A 22,318-nucleotide genomic window follows, 5' to 3' on the forward strand; every position below is an offset into this window, starting at 1 on the left:
GCTCTGCCCCATGGCCAGTCACCTGTGGTGTTCCACAGCATTCCATTTTATCCATCATGCTATTTAATATCCACAGGAAGCCAATGGGAGTGGTCATAATGATGTTTGGGTTGCTGAGTCACCAATATGTGGATGATACCTAGCTCCTCCTTTCATTTCCACCTAATTCCAAAGATGCTGTTGATGTTCTGAACCAATGCTTGGAATTAGTAATGGGCTGGATGAGGGTAAACAAGCTGAAACTTAATCCTGAAAAGACAGCAGTTCTCCAAGAAAGTAGGAAGGCAGACTAGGGACTTCGGATCACAGCTTGGTAGAGCTAGTTGACACAGTGGCTTGGGACCTTGGTATCTGAAGGACCATCTTCTCCCATATGTTACTGCTTGGGAATTAAAATCACAGGGACAGGCCTACCTGACTGTCCCATCAATCAAAGAAGCTTGCTTGATGGGTACAGAAGAAGGCCTTTTCAGTGGCAGCCCAACAGTTACGGAACAACCTTCCCAGGAAGGTTGCCCCCCTTACTTTTCTTTTTCAGGAGGCAGATGAAGATGGTTTTATTTAGAACTACATTTGATTAAAGCAGTTCTAAATTGTAATTGCAAATTTTGGTTTTATGTTTTTATGTGATCTATTTTATGTGTTTTATTAATATTGTAAGCCACCTTGAGCTCCGTAAGGAAGAAAGGCGGCTAATCAATATTTAAGTAAATAAATAAAATAAAATAACTCCATTGCAATCTTTAAAGGTCAACCACCATACTCTCATTTATATCATCTGTGTGTCATTTTCTTACAGTGAGAGCTCATATCAAAACCATAACTGCCCCATAAGTGTTAAACTTCATTTGCTTGAACAGTCTCTGACTTCAGAACACCTAAAACTGTCAAATGTTCCTACTTGAAATCCTTCATCTGAAATGGTGGGCAAAAAATTTCCAGCCTCCACGTTCATCACATCAGCAAGAGTTGGGAAAAATCATCTGACTCCTGTACAATGCTGAACTCAAGCGACATAAGTTTCTAGAATTACTTTATTGTTTATGGGTTTTAGTTTTGTATGTTTTAATTGTGATTTTAGTGGATGTGGATTTGTTAATGTTAATTAGTCAGCCACTTCATGCTGAGAAGAAGTAGAGTAAAAATAATTGCTGAGTACACAGCTGTGAGCTCTATCTCACCCAAGACATTTGCAGGTGTATAGATCAAGTGACTCACCTGGCGCCCAAGGGTACACTAATATGTAGGAACTTTTTTAAGCCAACCAACCAGACACATTACAACAAAATCTAAATCTCTGCATGCTGTTCACAAAAAAAAAATTGTACTCAACCCCATTCAAGTGCATAGGATTACCTAAAAATTTAAATTGTATATCAGCCATGCTAAGATTGGTAGTCCTACCAAAAAAAGCTTAAAAATAAAGAATGAAACTATAGTGTTATAAATCTATAAATGTTTGAACATTACAGTAATTTAGGCAAGCATTGTTTACCTAGCAGTTTCTTTATTCAAACGACGGTTTCTTTTACTTCGGATATATTCTGCGTAGTAATCTTTATTCACTTGCTTTTCCAGTTCTTCATATGCCGTGTAAGAGTACTCTGGATCCACATAATTATATCTGACAACCTTTGTGAAAATAGTCCTAAATATTTATACAGAAATGCAGCTTCGTTAGATGCATAGGTGATGTTTTTGTTAGAAGCATATTTCATTCATTATCTCGATTATACTACTAATCATAACTAGCATTTGACCTTGCAAAGGCAACCATGATAAAGAATAGGGTTTTTTAATTTTAAAACAGAAAAATAATTTTATTGGCAAAATATCTTCTTTCTCCACAAGTAAAGAACTGAATGCACATTTACTACACATCTGTATTCATTTTGGGAAAAAAAATAAAGTGCCATATAAAATAGTTAACATTAATTTAGAGAGAGATTAAATTTTTTAAACTTGTTTGCCATTACCTGTAATTTTTATGCTGTTCACTGGGACGTATACTAGCTGGACGATCATTAGGAAGAGCTATCAGTGCATCACCCACGTTTCTATTTAGAACATGATCGTGAATTTGTGTTTGATCAGATTTAAGCAGCGCCATAGGCGTTACATAACTGTACTGGTCCTGCTGGTTGGATACAAGTACTCCTATTACAATGGAAACAGATGATATTATATCTTGATTAGAATTTTAACATAAAACAGTGAGTTGGATCTAGCAATCCACAGACACAAAGATCACATATTTTTCCCATATTCTCCTCCCCCTAGCAGTCCTTTCTGACTCTGGGGAAGTGTATACAATGGAGAATTTCTTTACCAATTATTACAATAAGATTTGGTAAGATTTTACCAATTATTACAACCCAGATTTCAATCTGCGTCTCCCTGTTCCCAATCTAGGTCTCTAACCATTATACCAAGCTTTATCTATAAAAATAAAATCAATTTCTAACTCTAGACTTGGGGGCCCAGTGCCACTAACAACAACAACACACTTAAAAGCACAAAAATTATAACCAAATTATCTCATAAAACTATTTTAAAATACACATTACATAACAATTTCACCAGAAATTATTACATGATAAAGCAAAGATATCCATTAATCCAAAGCCTACTCCAGGTGGCAGCTTTTATATTACTTTTAAAAATGTGCCCTAATTGTTCAGCTTAGGGAAGACTACCCTCTGCTGCCCAGGTTCCTGACAAAATTCAAAAATGTTCCACAGTAACATTAAATATCCAAACTGGAACCTCTCCTTTCCTTGCATGGAAGGTTAAAATTCTCCCTGAGGCTGCATAAACCAGCAGTTTATGTTTTATAGGTGGACCAAGACACATGATCTTCCTCTACTCTGTCTGAGTGCAAACCACAGGATGGTAGAATAAAAAAAAAAAGTTATCAAGCAATAACCTTGAGTATCTTTCCGATGTTGGTCTGAATTTTCCCAGAACTGTAAATATTTATTTTAAACTCATTATAACCTCAGCCTCTATTTCTTAACAACATACCAAGATTTGTTTTCAGTGTGGGTTTTTTTGTTACAGACTTGCAAGTGCCAGAAAACTTTAAATGTATTTGATGAAAAGACCTTATCACCAAATCTGGTAAACAATCTTTCTTTGCCACTGGACCAATGATATGTACCACCTGCTTCACTTTAAAGGTTCCTATATGACGTGGAAGAAACGAAAACAGTACATCCTAAAGGCAAGAAACAAACATGTAGACATTAATGCATTTCAAGAAAGGAAATAGAAAGTTACTTTAAAAAATCATGCTTGCTTTTGTTTCTTTAAAGTTTCAGAATTTAAATTTCCCTGCTTACAAATAAATGGCTTTTTAACAAATGAAAATCTCTACTGTTATGCAGCAAAGTGCAATGATATTTTCTCATTCTAATATTCAGCCTGCCCTGACCTGGATAGCTGAGGCTAGCCTGATCTCGTCAGATCTCAGAAGCTAAGCAGGGTCGACCCTGGCAAGTATTGGATGGGACAACTCCAAGGAATACTAGGGTAGTGATGCGGAGGCAGAATGTCGCTTTCCTTGAAAACTCCACCAGGCGTCGCCATAAGTCAGATGTGACTCAACGGCAAAAAAGAAAAAAAAATTCCAGCCTCACTATTTGCACAGTGCTGTATACAACAGAGAACTACTACAACCCATTACTGTCTACGTTAAAAGGATAAACAGGTGAAGACAGAGGGGACTTAACTATGCACTTTGTACTATTAAAGCAATAAAACATTAATATTTGATAAGAAACTAAGTACTGAATGTATTTCCTTTCCCCAAAAATTTTTCATTTTTTTTTAAATGGGTTAAAATTTTCCAGAAATTTTTCATCTCTACCCACAACACACAATCAGTCCTATCCTAAGTACAGTGACACCTTTCTAAGTGCATTGAAGTCAATGAGCTTAGAAGGACATAACTCTCTTTAGGATGGTACTGGATGTTTCATAATGAAAAATATTTTAAAGGTTATATGGTAGGTAGATAGAAAGAAGATACACTACCTGTGAAGATTTTGCTTTTATTTTTCCTTTTTCAGGACAAATATTATAATGTGCAATCTTACAAAAAGCAAATGACACTGGGAGAATATTGCACTCATTTCTGAGTGTGCAAATAAAATCTGTATGTTCACCCATATCGCACTCCATAAAATTAATAGTTGGTCCTGGGCTGAATGTTAACATGACTGGGAGCCCTGAGCCTGTCAAAGCCAACTCAACGTTATGAAGACAGTTCTCTGCAAAAGACATGGAGTAAAAAGAATAACCCATCACTTCCAGTGAAAGGGATGACAGTGCTTTTGGACAGCAACCAGTATAAACTATGAATAATACAATAATAATTTCTAAACAAATAAATTTAGAAAAAAATGTATTCACATAATGCACCCCTTACCAAATAATACAGGATTAATGAAATGATTACTTATACAAAGAGTACACACAGAGAAACATTCTCTCTCTTCTTCCCAAAAGGCTAGCAATGATGCATTATAAACACATTTAAATATCCAATTATAATCAGATTTAAAATAACAGAAATAATATTTGCATTAAAATTTGGTCCAAATAAGTACATACAATCTTTGCAAAAGATGCTTTGTTTAGAATTTGAAAAGTTTCCAGAGGAAAAAAATTTCAAGTGCTGGGTGACAATCATTAGAGAAATTCCCCAAATCTCAAATTTGGAGCCCAAATTTCTGGAGAATTACCAAATCTACAACCAGATTCTACTTTAAATAGTTAACTAAAACAGAGGAGAAGAACTTAGAAGACTCTGGAATTCTTCCCTATCACACCTGGCCTTGACAGAGATTAGTCATCGGTGTGTGCTGGTACTCAGCTCTGGCACAAACTGCTGCATTCATGATAAAGCCATGATGACAAAGAAGGATGATAAAATGAGCATGATTTGACATGCAGGCACAGAAGATGAAGATACCCTGGGAGTTCCTACATACGTGCTATGCTTTCACATTTCAGCAGCATCAGAGAAACTGTTGCTCGAATACAAATAGAAGCATCCAGGGCTCCTAGCACTCCAACCAATCTGCCATATTTTGCATTAACTGTAGATTCCAAACCGCCTCAAAGGCAGTCTAACACAGATATTATAGAAGTGCAGCCTCAAATATACACGGTCATAATATTATTTATTTTATGTATTTAAAAATGTATATCCCACCTTTCTACCCTTACAAGGGCCACCAAGGCTGCTAACAATTTAAAACACGCATGATAAAATATATTATTAAATTATTAAAATAAACCCCTCTACCACACATACCACATTGAAGCAACTTTTAAAAGTTTTAAGAGTTAAAATACATATAAAACATAAAAATACATATAAAACACATGTTACTTTTTATTAGAATACACATATAAGAAACCCCATAAACTGCAATAATCACAAGAGTTAATCACATGGATATGTTTTTTTTGTTTTGGCACAGCTACTAAGTATTTGAAGCTATATCAACCAGGCTTCATGTTATAGTCAAAGATGTAGGGCTGTCGATTCGGTTCAGCCCGAACTGAAAAACAGCTGAATTTCCCCTGATTCGGCGGTTTTTAGTTCAGGACGAACCGAACTCAAAAATGGCGGGAAAACGGGGGAGCCGAATTCAGCGAGTTCGGGAGTTCACGAATAAATCCGGCAAATTCGGGCTGTCAGTAAGCAGCATTCTCCTCCCCCGGCCAATCGGTGGCCAAGCTGGGTCTTCTTCTGGCCAATCAGTCAGGATTGAGTACTGGAGGAATCAGCTGCTGCGCGGCCGGGCCGGGGAGAGAGAGAGAGTGAGAGAAATCCTCGTGTGTGTGTGGGGGGGGTGCTTGTGCACATTCGCTCCTTTCCGTGGCTGCAGGGGGCGCATCTTTGGGGGTACAGACCCAAACTTTCAGTGGAGCTTCAGACAAGCCTTCTTAAGAGATCCCCAAAGTTTCGTAAACATTGGGTCAGGGGGTCCTGAGATATGGGCTCCCCCTTTTCTCTTTCTGTGGCTGCAGGGGGCGCATTTTTGGGGGTACTGACCCCAAACTTTCAGCGGAGCTTTAGACGAGCCTTGTTAAGAGACCCCCCAAGTTTTGTAGACTTTGGGTCAGGGGGTCCCGAGATATGGGCTCCACCCCTTTTCCCTCCACCCCTTTTCCATTTCCGTGGCTGCAGGGGGCTCTTTTTTGGGGGTGCAGCCCCCAAACCTTCAGGATATCTTCAGACGAGCCTTCTTAACAGACCCCCCAAGTTTTGTAAAGATGGGTTCAGTGGGGGCAGAAATATCGGCTCCCCCCTTTTCTCTTTCCGTGGCTGCAGGGGGTGCATTTTTGGGGGTACAGACCCCAAACTTTCAGCGGAGCTTCAGCAAGCCTTCTTAAGAGACCCCCCAAGTTTTGTAAACATTGGGTCAGGGGACCCCGAGATATGGGCTTTCCCCTTTTCCCTATTGGGATGAATGGATCACTCGATCCTGTATGCATCTCCAGAGCAAAACGTCCTGTGCTTAAATGGAATCGTCTTGGATTACCCAGTCCTCCTCCCAGCCCTCTTGCTGGAACACAAGACAGCCACAGTAAGACCCCTTTGGGGGCTTTTTCTTTTTCTCCTGTGTGTGTGTGGGGGGAAGCAGTTTCTGTGGGTGGGGGGGAAGCGAAAGGGGGCTTTCGCCCGTTCTGCCTGGGGGGGTGTGCCCCCTCGAGTCTCTCTCTCCCTGGTTTGAGGGGGGGCTTCAGGTGTATGTCCTCAGGTTTTCTCTCATTCATACGACGGTTAGGTCTATTTTGATGCTTGCTAAAACTGGTTTTCAAATGGTGACTTAAAGAATGCATTTTCCTGGTCCCGAGTCCCATGCAAAAGGGGAAATTCCACCACCTCCTGCTCATTATGCATAGCTAGCTGCCTCTGTCCCTTTCCATGGTTTGCAAACTCCCAGGTGTCAGGTGTTGCTCTGCATGTTTGCAAAGGTGTTGCTTTGCAATTGTGTTGCTTTGCAGTGTTGCTTTGCAGTTGTGTTGCTTTGCAAACTTCTTAGCACCTGCCCCGCCCTTTGCATGGTTGCAAAGGTGTTGCTTTGCAGTTGTGTTGCTTTGCAGTGTTGCTTTGCAGTTGTGTTGCTTTGCAAACTTCTTTGCACCTGCCCCGCCCTTGCTCTCATCAGTTGTTTGTCGGGGCTGGGAGCTTTGTGCGTGGGTGGCAAGCTCTGCTCAGAGATGCACATTAAGGGTAGGGGGGGACCCCTTTCGGGGCCCATATCTCAGCTCCCCCGACCCAATCTTTACAAAACTTGGGGGGTCTGGCAAGAAGGGTCCTTTGAAGCTCCGCTGAAAGTTTGGGACCTCTACCCCCAAAAATGCCCCCCCAGAGCCGCGGAAAGGCGCGGTTGTGTTTTTAATGGCTTTATTCGGCCGAATTTTTTTCCCGAACTTTGAATTCCCGCCGAATTGCACGGACCCGAAGTGGGGGAGTTCGGACTTCGGCATATCCTGAATCTAAACAGGCCGAATTCAGCCGAATCTGAACTATACCGAATTTTTTTTAATTCAACAGACCTACAAAGATGGCATTTCCCTATTAATGCAGGTATTCATCACCAATCTGATTCTTAACATGGCTCCATCTGTGGATACCTAAATCCACAGAGACCATGTAGAACAGGGGTGGGGAACGTCAGGCCCAGGGGGCGTTTAAGGCCCGCAAAATCATTTGGTCTGGCCCTTCATGAGTCCTGGCAGATCTCTAGCTCAGAAGGATCTAAGACTGGTGATCTGCCCCCTCCCTCGGACAGGAATAGCCTCTATTCAAGGTGGACGTGAGTTTGTTTTGCCAAGAAAAGGAACTTTCTTTCCCCCTTGCAGAAGAATAGTTAGCTATGGAGCTGCTAGGACCGCCCAAGAAATTGTGTTAACCCTTTCCCACCCAGGACATGGAGAAACATATTCCCTCTGTACTACAAGAGGGCTGGGGGCGGAAGTGATGACAATGGAGGGGTTAAAGGGGGCAGGGCCAGAATGCACTGGGGGAGGGCAATTTCTTAGCCAGTGTGTCCTCATTCACCCCTGCAGGCAGAGGTAGCAGAAGCTGGCTGTAGAATTCAGCCCCAACTGTAGAATCCTGTGCCACCAGGTGGGCGAGTGCACCACCGGTTGGGTGCTTGCCTGCTTGCCCGCACGGGGGGATCATCTGGGGCAGCTGCCTGCTTGGGCTTGGTCAGCTAATTTTTAAGTTGATAATTTTGTATGGTCCACGAATGATGTAAATATCCAAATGGTATTAATATCCAATATGTTATAAAGATCCAAATGATGTTATAAATATCCCTGATATGGGTAGCCCATTAGCACTATTTTGGAGCGATGTTCTACCTGCCACATAGCTCTCCTGGCAGCTACTGTAGTGGCCATTGCTCTTGCAGAGAACACCATGGTATCTAGGGAAGCATCGGCCAGAAAGGAAACCGCTTTAAGAATCCTTGAGACTCCCTCTAGGGCATTTCTGTCATCTTCGGGAATGAGCTGACCTAGCTTTCTGACCCACACTATTGCTGCCCTAGATACAAGGGCCGACGTGATGGATGCACTAGCGGCCAGAGCCGAGGCTTCATGGGAACGTTTGCAGGCTAAATCGACCTTGCGATCAACTGGGTCCCTAATCATTACCTGGCCTTCCTCCGTGGCCAGGTCTGAAGAGTGCAAGGCAGATTCTGGGGATTCTACCGTGGGTACGCGTAGAAGGTCTGCAGATGCAGTGGCCAAGTTATAACACTTTTTTGTGATTTGAGGGACCCTTTTCCCCCCTAGGGGCTTCACCCATTCAGCCTTTACCAGTCCTGTGAAGTAATCTGGGACAGGGATAAAACTAGAGGGAGCATCGTTCATGTGGAAAAATTCCTTTGACCCTTTGTTTCTCAGAAGAGGAACTTTTGGAGTCTTCTGACAGGTCTAATGCCGCTAAGGTTTTAGTTAACAGTGAGGGAAAATCTTCTGCATTAAATATTCTGTTTTGTTTATTTTCCACAACTATCTCCTCTCCACTAGAAGAGAACTCGCCCTCCTCTCTCTCATCCTCCTCCTCATCCGTGGAGAAGGGAGAAGTATCGGGCCCCTGCTGCCCAGACATAGAGACAGGCTGAGGTTTTAATCCGGCCCCTGTAATGGGCGTGTCGAGTTTGCCTGCTTTGGCGCGAGAATTGGCGCTTCTCTTGTGCTTGGGAGGAGAGGCCTCCCTGGAGGATGATGCGAGAGGGGGGGTCAGGGAGGCTAAACTAACCATTCGCAACCCCTCTGCAAAGGAATCCCTAACGAGCGCTGCGAGCTCTGCCCGTAAAAACTCCAATCCCCCCGCCCCCACAATCACCGATGGCGAGGGTACGTTACCGGTGGCTGCTCTGGCGGCAGGCCCTGGGTAAGCTGAGTCGGCGCCATCTTGTGGAGTCAGAGCTGCAACCGCCGATGTGCCCTCTGCGCCGCAGCCCAGAGTCAGAACGGCAATAGCCGTTGTATGCTCGGGGGCATAAACTGGGATCAGAGCAGCCAGAGCCGCTGTGTGTCCCTGAGCACCCACAAACTGTATCGGCTCTGCACTCAATTTTTGAAGCTTTGGGGCTTTTTGGACATGGGCAGCCATGAGGAGGCGTTTTGCCGCTTTTCCGTGCACCGAGCCGGATTTCTTGCAGGTTGCTGCAGTGGTGGTGGAGTGGGAGCCCACACATTAGCAGGCTAAGGAGGAGGAGTGAGCTAGGGAGGGGGGATAGGATCACCACCATCACCCCCCCCACCCCCCAGTGAATCTTGAAGGTCCTTGCTTGTACAGATTACATTTATGGGTTTCTGTGAAGTATATAGAAATCCTCTCAAAAGCTTAATTTTCCTACAAAACTTGCACTCAAAAGTTCAGTTCTGACTTTTTTTTTTTTACACATGTTGCATATTTATCAGTACTGCACCTCTGGTGGGCTTGTCATCCATAGTCAGCCTTTGCAAAAAGTCATCTGTACTTCCTACGGCTTCAAACTTCAGAAACAGAGCATAATCTTGTCTTGATGAAGTTCTATCATGTTTAACATCCCTTTTCAACTGCCTGTAAAATTGTAAAATTCACAATCACATTTATATTCATAGGGAAAATACCATTATTAACCTGTTAATGTGCAACAGAAAAATTACAATATTAGGTACTACAATTTTAAGGAGTAAAGGATGCAATTACAAATTAGAAAATGCCAGGTTTTCTAAGCAACATATCTATCTCTTCCCTTCGTTCAAGGGATTGTTCAGGGTATTTTGACATCCCAATCAAGGTACAATTGGGCTCCCTGTTTCCCTATCCCTCACTGTACATTCCTGAAAAACTCAAGATGGATGCATACATAACAACAAAAATGGTAGAGAATAAAATGATATGAGCACCTTTGGGTGCCCCACTGTGGGCAATGAGTGTGTGTTAAGTGCTGTCAAATCTCTTCCAACCTATAGCAACCCTATGAATTAATGATCTCTGAAACATCCTATCATTAACAGCCTTGCTCAGGTCTCGCAGACTGAGGACCATGGCTTCCTTTATAGAATCAATCCATCTCATATTGGGTCTTTTTCTTTTCCTGATGCCTTCAACTTTTCCTAGCATTATTGTCTTTTCCAGTGACTCGAGTGACCAAAATATGATAGCCTCCGTTTAGTAATTTTAGCTTCTAGTGAGAATTCATCGAGAACCCATTGATTGATGTTTTGGCAGTCCACAGTATTCATAAAAGTCTCCTCCAACACCACATTTCAAATGAATCAACTTTCTTCCTGTCCACTTTCTTCACTGTCCAGCTTTCACGCCCATTCATAGTCATGGGGAATACTATGGCATGAATCAACTTGATCTTGGTCAACTTCCTTCTCTCATCATGTGTTCGGTTTATGCCAGGTTGAGCACCGTTGCCTTCACAAGAAAAGACTGAGGAAGGGTTCTGATTGCAGAGGACGCAGCACGACGAAAGGAACTCTACTTAAGTACTGTTTTATATTTTCATTATTTCATTCTCATTATGTCTCTTGCCTGTTATATTTGACTGACTAAGAAGTTTGTGTTGGCTATGTGCCACTCAGCCGGGGAGAGCGAGAGATAAGCTCCGGCTGTGAAGAACGAGAGATAAGCCTCTAACTCTCAGAAAACAGGCTAGAACTGAGTAAGCTTACTGATGAGCAAGGCTTCTAAGAGAAAAATATGTGGACCATGGAACGACAAGGATTTATAATTATACTGTATAACTGAGAACCAGAGTTCTTGAATATTTTGAATCTTTATTTTGGAAAGGCTATGAACACATTGAAAGTCAGACAAGCACATTTTAAAGAGACAGTACTCAATTTTGACACAGAGCTCCAATTAGTAAGGTCCTATATGGAGATAAAGAGAAAAGTAAATAATCAGAATGGAAAATGGGTTTAAAAAGATCATGTACTCAGCAAAAGTCAAGCAACACTCCTCCACAAAAACAAGCAAGCAAGAATCTTAAAGAGACTACAGATTGCTGGATTACTAAAAGGATTTCACCAAAAATCTCAGATACCCAGATATCACTTATCTCTCTGAATGTTAATAATAGATTCAATGTCTTAAATTCAGATACCACTGCCCCATCCTGTTCTTTGTCCATCTGCACAAATCAAATGAATAATCAACAGGAAAGCTGTATAAGATCAAAGTCTTACCAGAACCTACCAGACAAAACCACTCAAACTGATTGGAAAGAAAATGAAATATATAAAATGGACCAGTCAGTTCAAACAACATCAGAAGAAAAAATACAAAAAGAAGACATTCAGCACCTCCTGGCAGAACAATGCCTCCTTATTGCCAAAACAACGCAACATCTCTCCAACACTCTGAAATCCATGGAAAATAAAATAAAATCACTTAGTGTAGATCCTCAAATCCGAAAGAAAAAGCACATAAAAACCTGAATACAACTCCACATATGGAGGGAAGAAGCAAAATCTCCAGAGTACTTCAACCTAACCAGATTGCTCTGGCAATCTCTACATTAAGAGGTTATCTACCCAATTGGAGTTACAAGAGAATTATAGACAACCACCTATTATTTTTAATATACCAGTATCCTACATTGATCTATGGAAAACACAATACCTACCATGCTACCAGAATAAATTAAGGCCGATTTTACACTTTAAAATGAAGAGAATACCGAACCAAATTATTAAGAATAAAAATATTATGAATAACTATGGGATATGGATTCAAAGAGTATTTAAAGACCAACCCAATAACCAGTCACAAAGAAATGTAGATACAGAGAAATCTGAGAAGAGAAATGCTCAATCAAAGTAATCAAACTAAAAACTCTGCAATCTTTACCCTCTACAATACAGGAATATACAAATGAACTGAAACTACCTACACTATCTGTGGGAAGAAAATGTGTCCGACTTCTTTGTGAAACTATTCAAAATAGAACAGGAGGACATATTAAATAGATTGAAGATGATGTATGAGGAACTAACTACAATTTCTAACTCTTTGAATAACAACAAAACACATAAGGAACAATTGTTGCACCAACCTGAATTGAGGGTCGGGAAAGAAGAAAGTGTTACAAAGCATAGACACAAAAATAATTGTAAAATTTTTGAACATAAATTCATGTGTTTGCTTAGAAATTGATAATACTATCAAAAACGAACTGTAAATCCAAGCAAAAATCGACTTACGTGATGGTAAATTAACTCATGATAATAAAAAAATCTTACAAACGTTTCATGATTTCTACCAGACTTCATATAACTCCGAACAACCTAATAAAAATACAATTGATGCTTTCTTAAAGAAAATTAAAATCCCTAAATTATCAAAAGAAGATAAATTAGTAATGGATAGGGAGATAAGTATACAGGAATTGGAGTCTTTTGTTAACAAATTAAAACTTAATAAGACCCCAGGCCGGATGGCTTTCTTGCGGAACTTTAAAGAAGTTTTTTTCATTTAATTAAAAGTCCCTTATTAAATGCAATAATAGACATTTTCAAACAAGGGAAATTTCCTGTCAGTCATAGAGCATTGTTATTATGAAACCAGATAAGGATCCAGTTTATCCCAGCTCATATAGACCAATTAGTCTATTAAACACTGATCATAAAATACTCGCTACTATTCTCTCTAATAGATTGAAACAGATTATAGGGAAATATAGATCAAAAGACCAAAATGGGTTTATTCCTCAAAGACAGCTGTCAGCTAACATAAGAAAATAAATAATTTAATTGAAACCGTTAAAAGTATAAATTAAAATCAGTCCTTATGTTCCTCGATGCGGAGAAAGCTTTCAACAGGATAGAACATAGGTTTTTAAAGGAGACAATAAACACTTATGGATTTGGTTACAATTTTCAGAAATGGGTGGAGATATTCTATACCAACTGGTTATGCAAAAATAATGATAAATGGAGAACTATCGGCTCAAGTGCCCACTTGTGTGGCTTGTGGAGAGAACCAGCTTTGCCCTTTTGATTATAATACATGTTATTAACTCTATATGGCCATAACCTCTTTTACTAGCAGGATAAGAACTATTTAAAGACTTTCTTAAGGTTCCACCACAATATTCCATTTCCCAAATAATCTAACACATTCTTAATCTCACACATACCACACAAGCTCTTTACATAATTCCAGTTTATGGGTGGCCACAGTTCATCCTAACTATTGTTATCACAATGTTTGACTTTGCATAGACTCCAACATCTTCAGCTTCAGCACTCATCACTGTACTCTTCCAGGAACCTTCCTGACAGGGAACTCTAACTTCAGCCAGATAGTGACTGATCTCCAAGTATACTGTTTCCTTTTTTGTACCCTTCCACTGTGGCTGAAAGAGAAAACGGTCTTTTAAAACAAGAAGGTTCTCCCATATCTAGAGGAACAAATCGGTCAACAAATTGTGGAACTTAAAGCCACATTCTTATATAGCTTCAGGAAGATGATAATTAATCCTGTCTCAAGCACGTAAGAGTATATATTTGAAGTCAGTTTGTGATACTTATTTATCACATTAACCTCTGCTGTTAAAGTCACACTGCATACTTACTTTGGACTAAAGCAAAGAGTAACTACAATTTTCTGGTAAGGTTCTAGTGTTCCTTCATTGGGAATACATGAAATCAGAGTAGATGCATCTAGTTCTGGTTTATTATCACTGTAATTTAAGTCTTGCAAGGCAGCATCTGTACTTTTCTGAATGTCTGTGCCCTGTAAAATAATGCAAGATTTAGATTTTATGAAGTTATTCATTCCCACGTCATAAGCTTTTAGAAAGTTATAACTAGTTGTAAACATATCCCCTTTTCCCAATATTTGTAGGTTAAAAGGTCTTTTTTTTTCTTTTTCCAGTCTGAGACATGCGAAGATAGAGAAGCAATTTACTAATTTAAAAATGGTGCTGGTGATGGGGAAAGTGCTTTTCTTTTTCAAAATTGTATTCCTTTGGATAAAGAATGCTAAGACGATAAAAGTTTCATTAAAAAGTGGTCTACAGCTCTTGACTATGTAGTAAATACTCAGGTGTGGCAACATGTAATATCACTAGGTTCAAAATTTTCAATTAGTGTGATATTCCACGACAATCTGGGTAAAGTGTTGTACCAATGTCACCTTGGCATTTGGCAAAAGCTTTAGTATAGGCAAGAAGGGAATTGCTGGATCTGTGGTAAGAAATATAATTTTTTGCATATGTAGTAGCACTATCTACATACCTGGAAATACTTGAAGAATTGTGATTGATACACTACCTGCAGCATTAGAAATACCTATTACAAATACACCAGAATTTGATTTTCTTAATTATGTAGCATTTTACCATATGACAAGCAAAATATTGTACTTAATATGTTAATGGTGCCTCTTTTGGCTAACCTAATTACCCGAGTGAATTCTACTGATGTGATCCCCCCCCCCGAATGGTGTTCCAGAATAATTGTTCCAATTCATAAAGCTGGAGGTATAGATAACCCTAAGAATTTTCGACCTACTAGTTTGTTGTTAATAATTGGTAAGATCTATGCAGCTTTTTTGTTGAATAGGCTTCACTCTTGGATGGCCAACTCCAAGATTATTGGCCAAGAACAGGTGGGATTTCTTAAGGGATACAGCACATCTGATCACTGCCGTGTGTTATCCCACTTGATCAGTAAGTATGCCATCTCAAGGAAGGGCTATTTATATGCAGCTTTTATAGATCTTTCCTATGCATTTGACTCCATATCTAGGACCTGACTATGGGCTAAACTGAAGTTCACCACAATTGATGGGAGATTGTTGTGGTTGTGGTTGTGGTTAATTAAAAATCTTTATACTGATTCTACAGCCCAAGTGCAGTGTACAGCAGCTGCAGCAGCTGTACAGCAGCTGCAGAGAATTGCTTATATATATATATATATATAACTATACATAAAACTACATATATATATATATATATATATATATATATATATATATAAACTATAACTATATATAAATATATAACTATAACTATATATATAGTTATAGTTATATAGTATAGTTATAGTTACATAGTATATATAACTATAGTTATAGTTATATATATATATTTGTTAAAAGAGACTATTTTCTTGCATGAAAACCACACTTGGGGAGGGGAGTTATTTTGCCAGATATGCTGCTCCACATGAAATATCTGTAGATGTGAGGGAACAAATTCAGTGAAATAACTACCCTCCCCAAACAGTTTTCACATGAAAAAAACTGCTTGAGGGAGGAAGCAGGAGCCTTTCCTCCCCCCATGGCACTGTTCCAAACCAATCTGGGCTCTCCTCTTTTTCCTTTTTTTTCTAAATGCTGATCCCAACAGCTGCTATGTGGCTGCAGAACACTGGGTTCCCCAGACCCAACTCTTTAAAAACTGTATCTTATAGTCTAGCCCTGTTCCTTGCCCTCACTGGGGTGTGATAAAGTGCTGGAATCTGGCTTTTATAATGTAGATGGCAATGATGCAGAAAGTTATGAAAAACCTCTCTCTTAGACTAGCATCCAACTTCCACATGCATGCATAAGGGTCAGACTGCTGAGATACACTTACTTTAGAAAGAGAAATTAAAGTTAATATATCTTTCCTTACCATCTCTCCCGCAACGGCATTATCTTGCAGGACTGCCACCCAGTCCATGGACTCTGGGCTTTTATTATGAAGAATTACGTCTTCAGTCTTGGAGGTTCCAAAATACACACATCCAAAATGAACACATTTTATTATGTCTGAGTGAGGCACACCCAATAGTTCAATAATTTGCTCCACTATATTGGCTTTTATTGTTATGTGAGCACTGGATCTTCCCTGCAACTCCACACTATTCGTAAGAGCCATGAGTAAAAAGACAGAGAAGGGAAAAATACACACAGATAAGGATGCAATTCAACAAGGATAAGTGCCGAGTTCTACATCTGGATAACAGAAATGAGGGACATGCATACTGGATGGGGGTACACTTCTGGGCAGCAGTGTGTGTGAACAAGATCTTGGGGCATGGGTGGAGTTAAATATGAGTAGCCAATGTGATGCACCAACAAAAAAAGCTAATGCAATCTTGGGGTGCATCAACAGAGGCATAACATCCAAATTGCAAGACGTCACAGCTGTAAACTGCATCGGTCAGGCCACACCTGGAGTACTGTGTGCAATTCCGGAAGCCTCGCTCAAAAAGGATGTGAACAGAACTGAGCAGGTGCACAGGAGAGTGACAAGGATGATCAGGAGCCTGGAGACCAAGCCCTATGAGGAAAGGCTGAGGGAGTTAGGAATGTTTATTCTGGAGAAGAGGAGGTTGAGGGGGGACATGATTGCTCTCTTTAAGTATTTGAAGGGCTTTCACTTAGAGGAGGGCAGGGAGCTGTTCCTGTTGGCAGCAGAGGATAGGACTTGCAATAATGGGTTTAAATTGAGGGCAGAAAGGTACCGGCTAAATATTAGGAAAAATGTTTTTTACAGTAAGAGTTGTTGGACAGTGGAATCAGCTCCCTAGGGAAGTGGTGAGCTCTCCCTCACTGGCAGTCTTTAAGAAGAGGCTGGACAAACACTTGTCAGGGATGCTCCAGGCTGATCCTGCATTAAGCAGGGGGTTGGACTAGATGGCCTGTATGGCCCCTTCCAACTCTTTGATTCCATAGATTTGTGTCACAATAGTCTATTAATCTTACTGAACTCAGTACTTTATTATGGCATTTGAAATAGTACACACATAAGAAACTGACAAAAGCAGCTCAGCCTCAATATCCAACAGCAGGGATGAAATATATTACTGGGACAGCAAACAGCTATATCACAAATACGTTATATGTATTTACATCTTTAGAGCTTGAAGCAGATGACAGCCTCAGCAGAATAAGGAGCCCCCAGTCCCAAAGCAAGAAAGAAAAGGCTTTGGTAGCAGCAAGCCAGAGGTATCTAATTCATTAGGTATTACAATGCCTATGAAATTGATAGCTTTGAGTTATTTTACTCATATTTGTCTAGCTAAAAAAAGCAAATGGGCTATACAGAAAGAGCTTTGTTTTCAATTGCTTTTCTTAAACAGACTACAGAGTAGCAACATTTCCATAAATTTGACTGATATAAAGCAAGTTTGCCTTATATTCAGGTACAGTGAAAGTGGAGATCTAAATCCCATAGAAGCATGATGAGGTACACAAATAACTTATGCTACACGCAAGAGTTATCAACATAAAATCAAGTGGCAACACAGATGAATGCCGTTTATAAACATTAGGCACTTACACGGCTGTTTGATTAATGACTCTTGGAATATCGGTACAGATCTCCGTTTTAATCACTTGGAATGTTTTGGGTTCTACCACTCCACTGGTTGGTGATATAACAATGTGAACACTTCCTCTGTAGTTTATGTTAAATGCACCTAAAAAATAAAAACATGTTGCACACAAAATTATGAGAACGAATCAAAACTGCACTCCAATACAGGCAGTACTGCCTTCTTGATAGGGGCCCACAGGCAAGACAGTGGGGCCAAAAGGATGTGTATGACCTTTCCATCCCCAGCACTTTGAAGTAGATTGTACTTTCAATTAGAAACTAGGAAAACATGGCAGAAAACTCAGATACTACATAAAGTGGATAACATAAGAATGTGAGCCAAACCAGACTGCAGACCACGTGAATCTATGGAAAGACTTCGAAATTCATGCAAAGCAGCTCAATTGAGAAAGTGAGCAAATAAAGTCATAGACTGTTATGTATGCATGGGTGTGTGTGATTGAATCAAGGGAATAACCATCTTTGTTGTTATGTATGCATGGATGTGTATGATTGAATCAAGGGAATAACAATCCTTGTAATTGCATCAGGGGAAACCCTGGGCAGCTTGGTGTTCCCAAAGGCTCCTGAACTCTATGTTGGGTGGTCGTCAGGGTGCTGCGCCAGCTCTTTGCCACACACGGCCTGCCGGACACAATGGTCTCTGACAACGGGGCCCAATTCACATCTACCGAGTTCCGGGACTTTATGGCACAGAACATAATTCACCATGTGACCTTAGCGCCATTCCACAACTCCACCAACGGCCAGGCGGAAAGAATGGTGCGAACAACCAAGGACGTGTTGGGGCAACTGGTCTATGGGGACTGGAACGCACGGCTGGCAGACTTCCTTTTGACCCAGCACACCACGCCCTGCACAGCCACGGGCCGGAGTCCCACAGAACTCCTGATGGGGCGTCGGCCTAAGACCCTGCTCGACCGCTTACACCCGGACCTGACATCAGACCGGCCCCCAGGCCAGGAGACCGCTGCCGCCCCCAGGTTCTTGGAGCAGGAGGACCCGGTCTATGAGTGCAACTACGGAGCTGGCCCAGCCTGGCTCCCAGCCACAGTCCAGGAGGCGACGGGGCCGGTATTGTATAGGGTCGCCACTCCAGAAGGGCAAGTCCTGCGGCGGCACCTAGACCAACTGCGATGACGCCCGGCGGACTTGCTCGACCCTGTTGCCGCCCGGGAGATGCCAACGCCCCCAGCCGCTGCAGACAGCCCAGACAGCGAGCGAGTCACAGCATCGGAGGCCGAGTACCCCGGGGACCAGTCTCCAGGGTGCGCGATGGACCCTCCCACAGGCCATGCGGGAGAAGGAACTGCCCCCAACAGCACAGCCAATCCGGCGCCCAAAGAGCAGCCCGCGGTTCCCACTCCGGCGCTGCGCCATTCCCAGTGGGCCGCTAGGACTTGGGGGGGAGGGGTGTTATGTATGCATGGGTGTGTGTGATTGAATCAAGGGAATAATGATCCTTGTAATTGCATCAGGGGAAACCCTGGGCAGTTTGGTGTTCCCCAAGGCTCCTGAACTGTATGTTCCCATTGGCTACTGGGGTTTTGCCCCCCAATCATGGACTGGTGGCAGCCAGGGGGTCTTATAAGCAGGGGTCTGGTCATGGTAAGTTAGTTCTGTTCTCGTTCACCTAATAAAGTGGTTGCTGTTGGAACTCCGTCTCTGACCTTGTGTTTTTCCCCACGCGAACTTAACATAGACCACAGGTCAAATCATAATGTGCGTGACACGGTCCATGAATAGTGACAAACAATAGAGGTGGATCAAGAATTTAAAAGGGCCCTGGGGGGGGAATCATCAGTCTGCCCCCCCCCCCGTCCCAATGCTCCTGATCAGGTTGAAGAGCAAAGCTGTACATTACAGAGCCTGATACTGATCAGGCTTTTGTCTTCTGTTTCCTCCCATACATGCTTTCAGACTTCTCTGCTTCCCCATTTTTTCACTAGGCTGGCTGCTGTTCATCTTCTTTAAATATCCAAATCCACTTAATTATTTAGTAAAATGCTTGCCAGGACATCCAGGATCTGTCTGGAAGGTGGGCACATACCAAGGCTGTAACCAGATAACATAAGCAGAGCCAGTTCAATGCCCAAGCAAGACAAGCAGTTGCTTGGCAGTGTGTGTCAAAGTAGAAGGTGGCAACTGGTAAGGCTTGGGCTAGCCATCACCTCCCAGACCCATGCCACAGCTATTAGGCTCCAAGATGGACTGCAGAGCACCACAAAGAAACATTATACCTCTGTCCTCCACCAGGCTCCAAGACCAGGAGTTCGGGGGGTGGGGTGAAGAGGAATGCACACCTGCATTTGTGCCACCTGTCAGGTTCAAGATTTATTACTGAATTTCTATCCCGCCTCTCCCTGACAAGTCGAGCTCAAGATGGTTACATCAATGAAGTCAACATAATCAGTTACCGTATTTTTCGCTCCATAGGACGCACCTTTCCATAAGACGCACCTATTTTTTAGAGGAGGAAAACAAGAAAAAATCTTGTTTTCCTCCTCTAAAAACTTGTCCTATGGAGCGAAAGCCGGCTGGCCGCATGCACGTCGGGACAGCGTGAGCCGGCGTTCCCCGCCCCAACGGCCAGCTGGGAGGGGGCGGGGCCGCACAGAGCTAGCTGGCGTACGCGCCCAGCCAGCTCTGTGCGGCCCCGCCCGCCTCCCAGTTGGCCGTCGGGACGGGGAACGCCGGCTCGCGCCGTCCCAACGCACACGCGCCCAGCCGGCATTCACTCCATAAGACGCACGGACATTTCCCCTCACTTTTGAGGAGGAAAAAAGTGCGTCTTATGGAGCGAAAAATACGGTAAAACATAATAATACACATGGTATGTATAATTTCCTATTAAAACTCATAAAAACAGCTTCACATGTTACTGTATGTATAGTGATTTTATACCAATAAAGGACGATATGACTAACTAATAAAAACAACAATTTACACAAAATCAATTGATCCAAGAATTTAGGAAAAATCATATGTAAACCCTTAGTAGAGGCAGAGAGGCAAGTAGGCAAGATGGAAATCAGGCTTAGTTGTATCAACAGGGAGGCCGGTTTTGATGGAAAACACTGCAGTCGTCAACCACAGGCCTGGCGGAACATCTCCGTCTTGCAGGCCCTGTGGAACTGAGCTAACTGCCTGCAGGGCCCTGCTCTCATTAGACAGAAAGTTCCACCAGGCCGGGGCCAGAACCGAAAAAGCTCTGGCCCTAGCAGAGAACAGCCGGATACTTCTTGGGCCAAGGACCACCAGCAGGTTGTTATTTGGTGAGCATAATGCCCTCTGAGGGGTGTATCTGGAGAGGCACTCCCGCAGGCATGATGGTCCCACTTGGAGCTTGTGGGAACAGCACAGCGAGTCATGCATTCCTCCGTGTGTGCAGCTGCCACCAGGTTCCAAATCCTGTGGGGACAGTACGGGAAGAAGGCACTTGCAGCAGTTTGTTTGTTTGAGCTGGCCCTGAACGAGGTGAGAGATGATGAAAAGCAGCTAGCAGTACTTAAGCTCAGAGCTTTCCAAGGGGACTATTATATATGTATGCTGAAAGATACAGCAATCTCAGCAGCATATTGTCAGAAGGCAGAACAAAATCACATATATCTCCCTTACAAGCAGAGCAATACAACTACTTTTACTGCTCCCTGCTGCTCTTGCTGACTGGACCTTGCAATTGGGAGCCTGAGGCATGGACAGACATCTGTCAGTGATAGATAGCTTCCCAAGCCAGTTTTTCCATACTGGCTTACCTGCCAGTCTTCACTACTGCTGCCTCAACAAGGAACAATGACGTGAACAACACAGTCAACCGGGCTTCTCTTCCCTGCTGTTCACAACGTGGCCAGGAGTCCCTAGCATTTTTGAGCCTGAGGGCACATTTGGAATTCTGACACGGGGTGGTGGGAACAACCATAAAATGGTTGCCATGAGAGGCAGCCATACAAATACCCATTGGAAATTCAACCTCAGGGGAGAAGAAGGGTAATTTTTCAAATACACTGGAAAAAAGTAGTGAGACAGACAACAAAACCAATGATGGCAGTACCTGCCACCAAAGCAACATTTTAATCTGCACAGCCAACCACAGATCACCAAAAGCATATCAGAAGCCATGATTGGCAAGAGCTCCACCTGGCTCCACCCACTTTCTGAAAACAGTTGGTAGGCAACAAGGTGTCAGTGGGTACCAGGGCACTCATGGGGACCACACTGGGGAGCCCTGCAATAGGGGGAAAATAAGGTACCACTCATAGCCCCTGTACACTTGCATCCTCAGATGCACAGTTAAGGTAGTTTGAAATTTCCTGCATTGTGCAGGGGATTGGACTAGATGGCCCTGGTGGTACCTTCCAATTCTATGATTCTATGAATCAGTTGTATGGATTCATGGCAAAGAAGCCCTCAAAGGATTTCACCAGGCTTTCAACAACTTTCACCCC

General features: G+C 42.2%; 1 protein-coding gene across 1 annotated transcript in view; it reads right to left on the bottom strand.

Moving 5' to 3' along the window:
* The window catches only part of CFAP47 (cilia and flagella associated protein 47), a 380,184-nt gene that overhangs the window by 341,613 nt on the left and 16,253 nt on the right, over positions 1-22,318 (bottom strand). The window contains exons 4-11 of the mRNA XM_056861810.1: positions 17,817-17,955; positions 16,164-16,392; positions 14,118-14,278; positions 9,972-10,105; positions 4,036-4,271; positions 3,025-3,217; positions 1,977-2,157; positions 1,496-1,648 (exon numbers count right to left, since the gene is read on the bottom strand). Of these exons, the coding sequence (XP_056717788.1) occupies positions 1,496-1,648; positions 1,977-2,157; positions 3,025-3,217; positions 4,036-4,271; positions 9,972-10,105; positions 14,118-14,278; positions 16,164-16,392; positions 17,817-17,955 (1,426 nt within the window). The remainder of the gene's footprint in view (positions 1-1,495; positions 1,649-1,976; positions 2,158-3,024; positions 3,218-4,035; positions 4,272-9,971; positions 10,106-14,117; positions 14,279-16,163; positions 16,393-17,816; positions 17,956-22,318) is intronic.

The sequence above is a fragment of the Euleptes europaea genome, chromosome 16 (assembly GCF_029931775.1).
Source record: "Euleptes europaea isolate rEulEur1 chromosome 16, rEulEur1.hap1, whole genome shotgun sequence".
NCBI lineage: Eukaryota > Metazoa > Chordata > Lepidosauria > Squamata > Sphaerodactylidae > Euleptes > Euleptes europaea.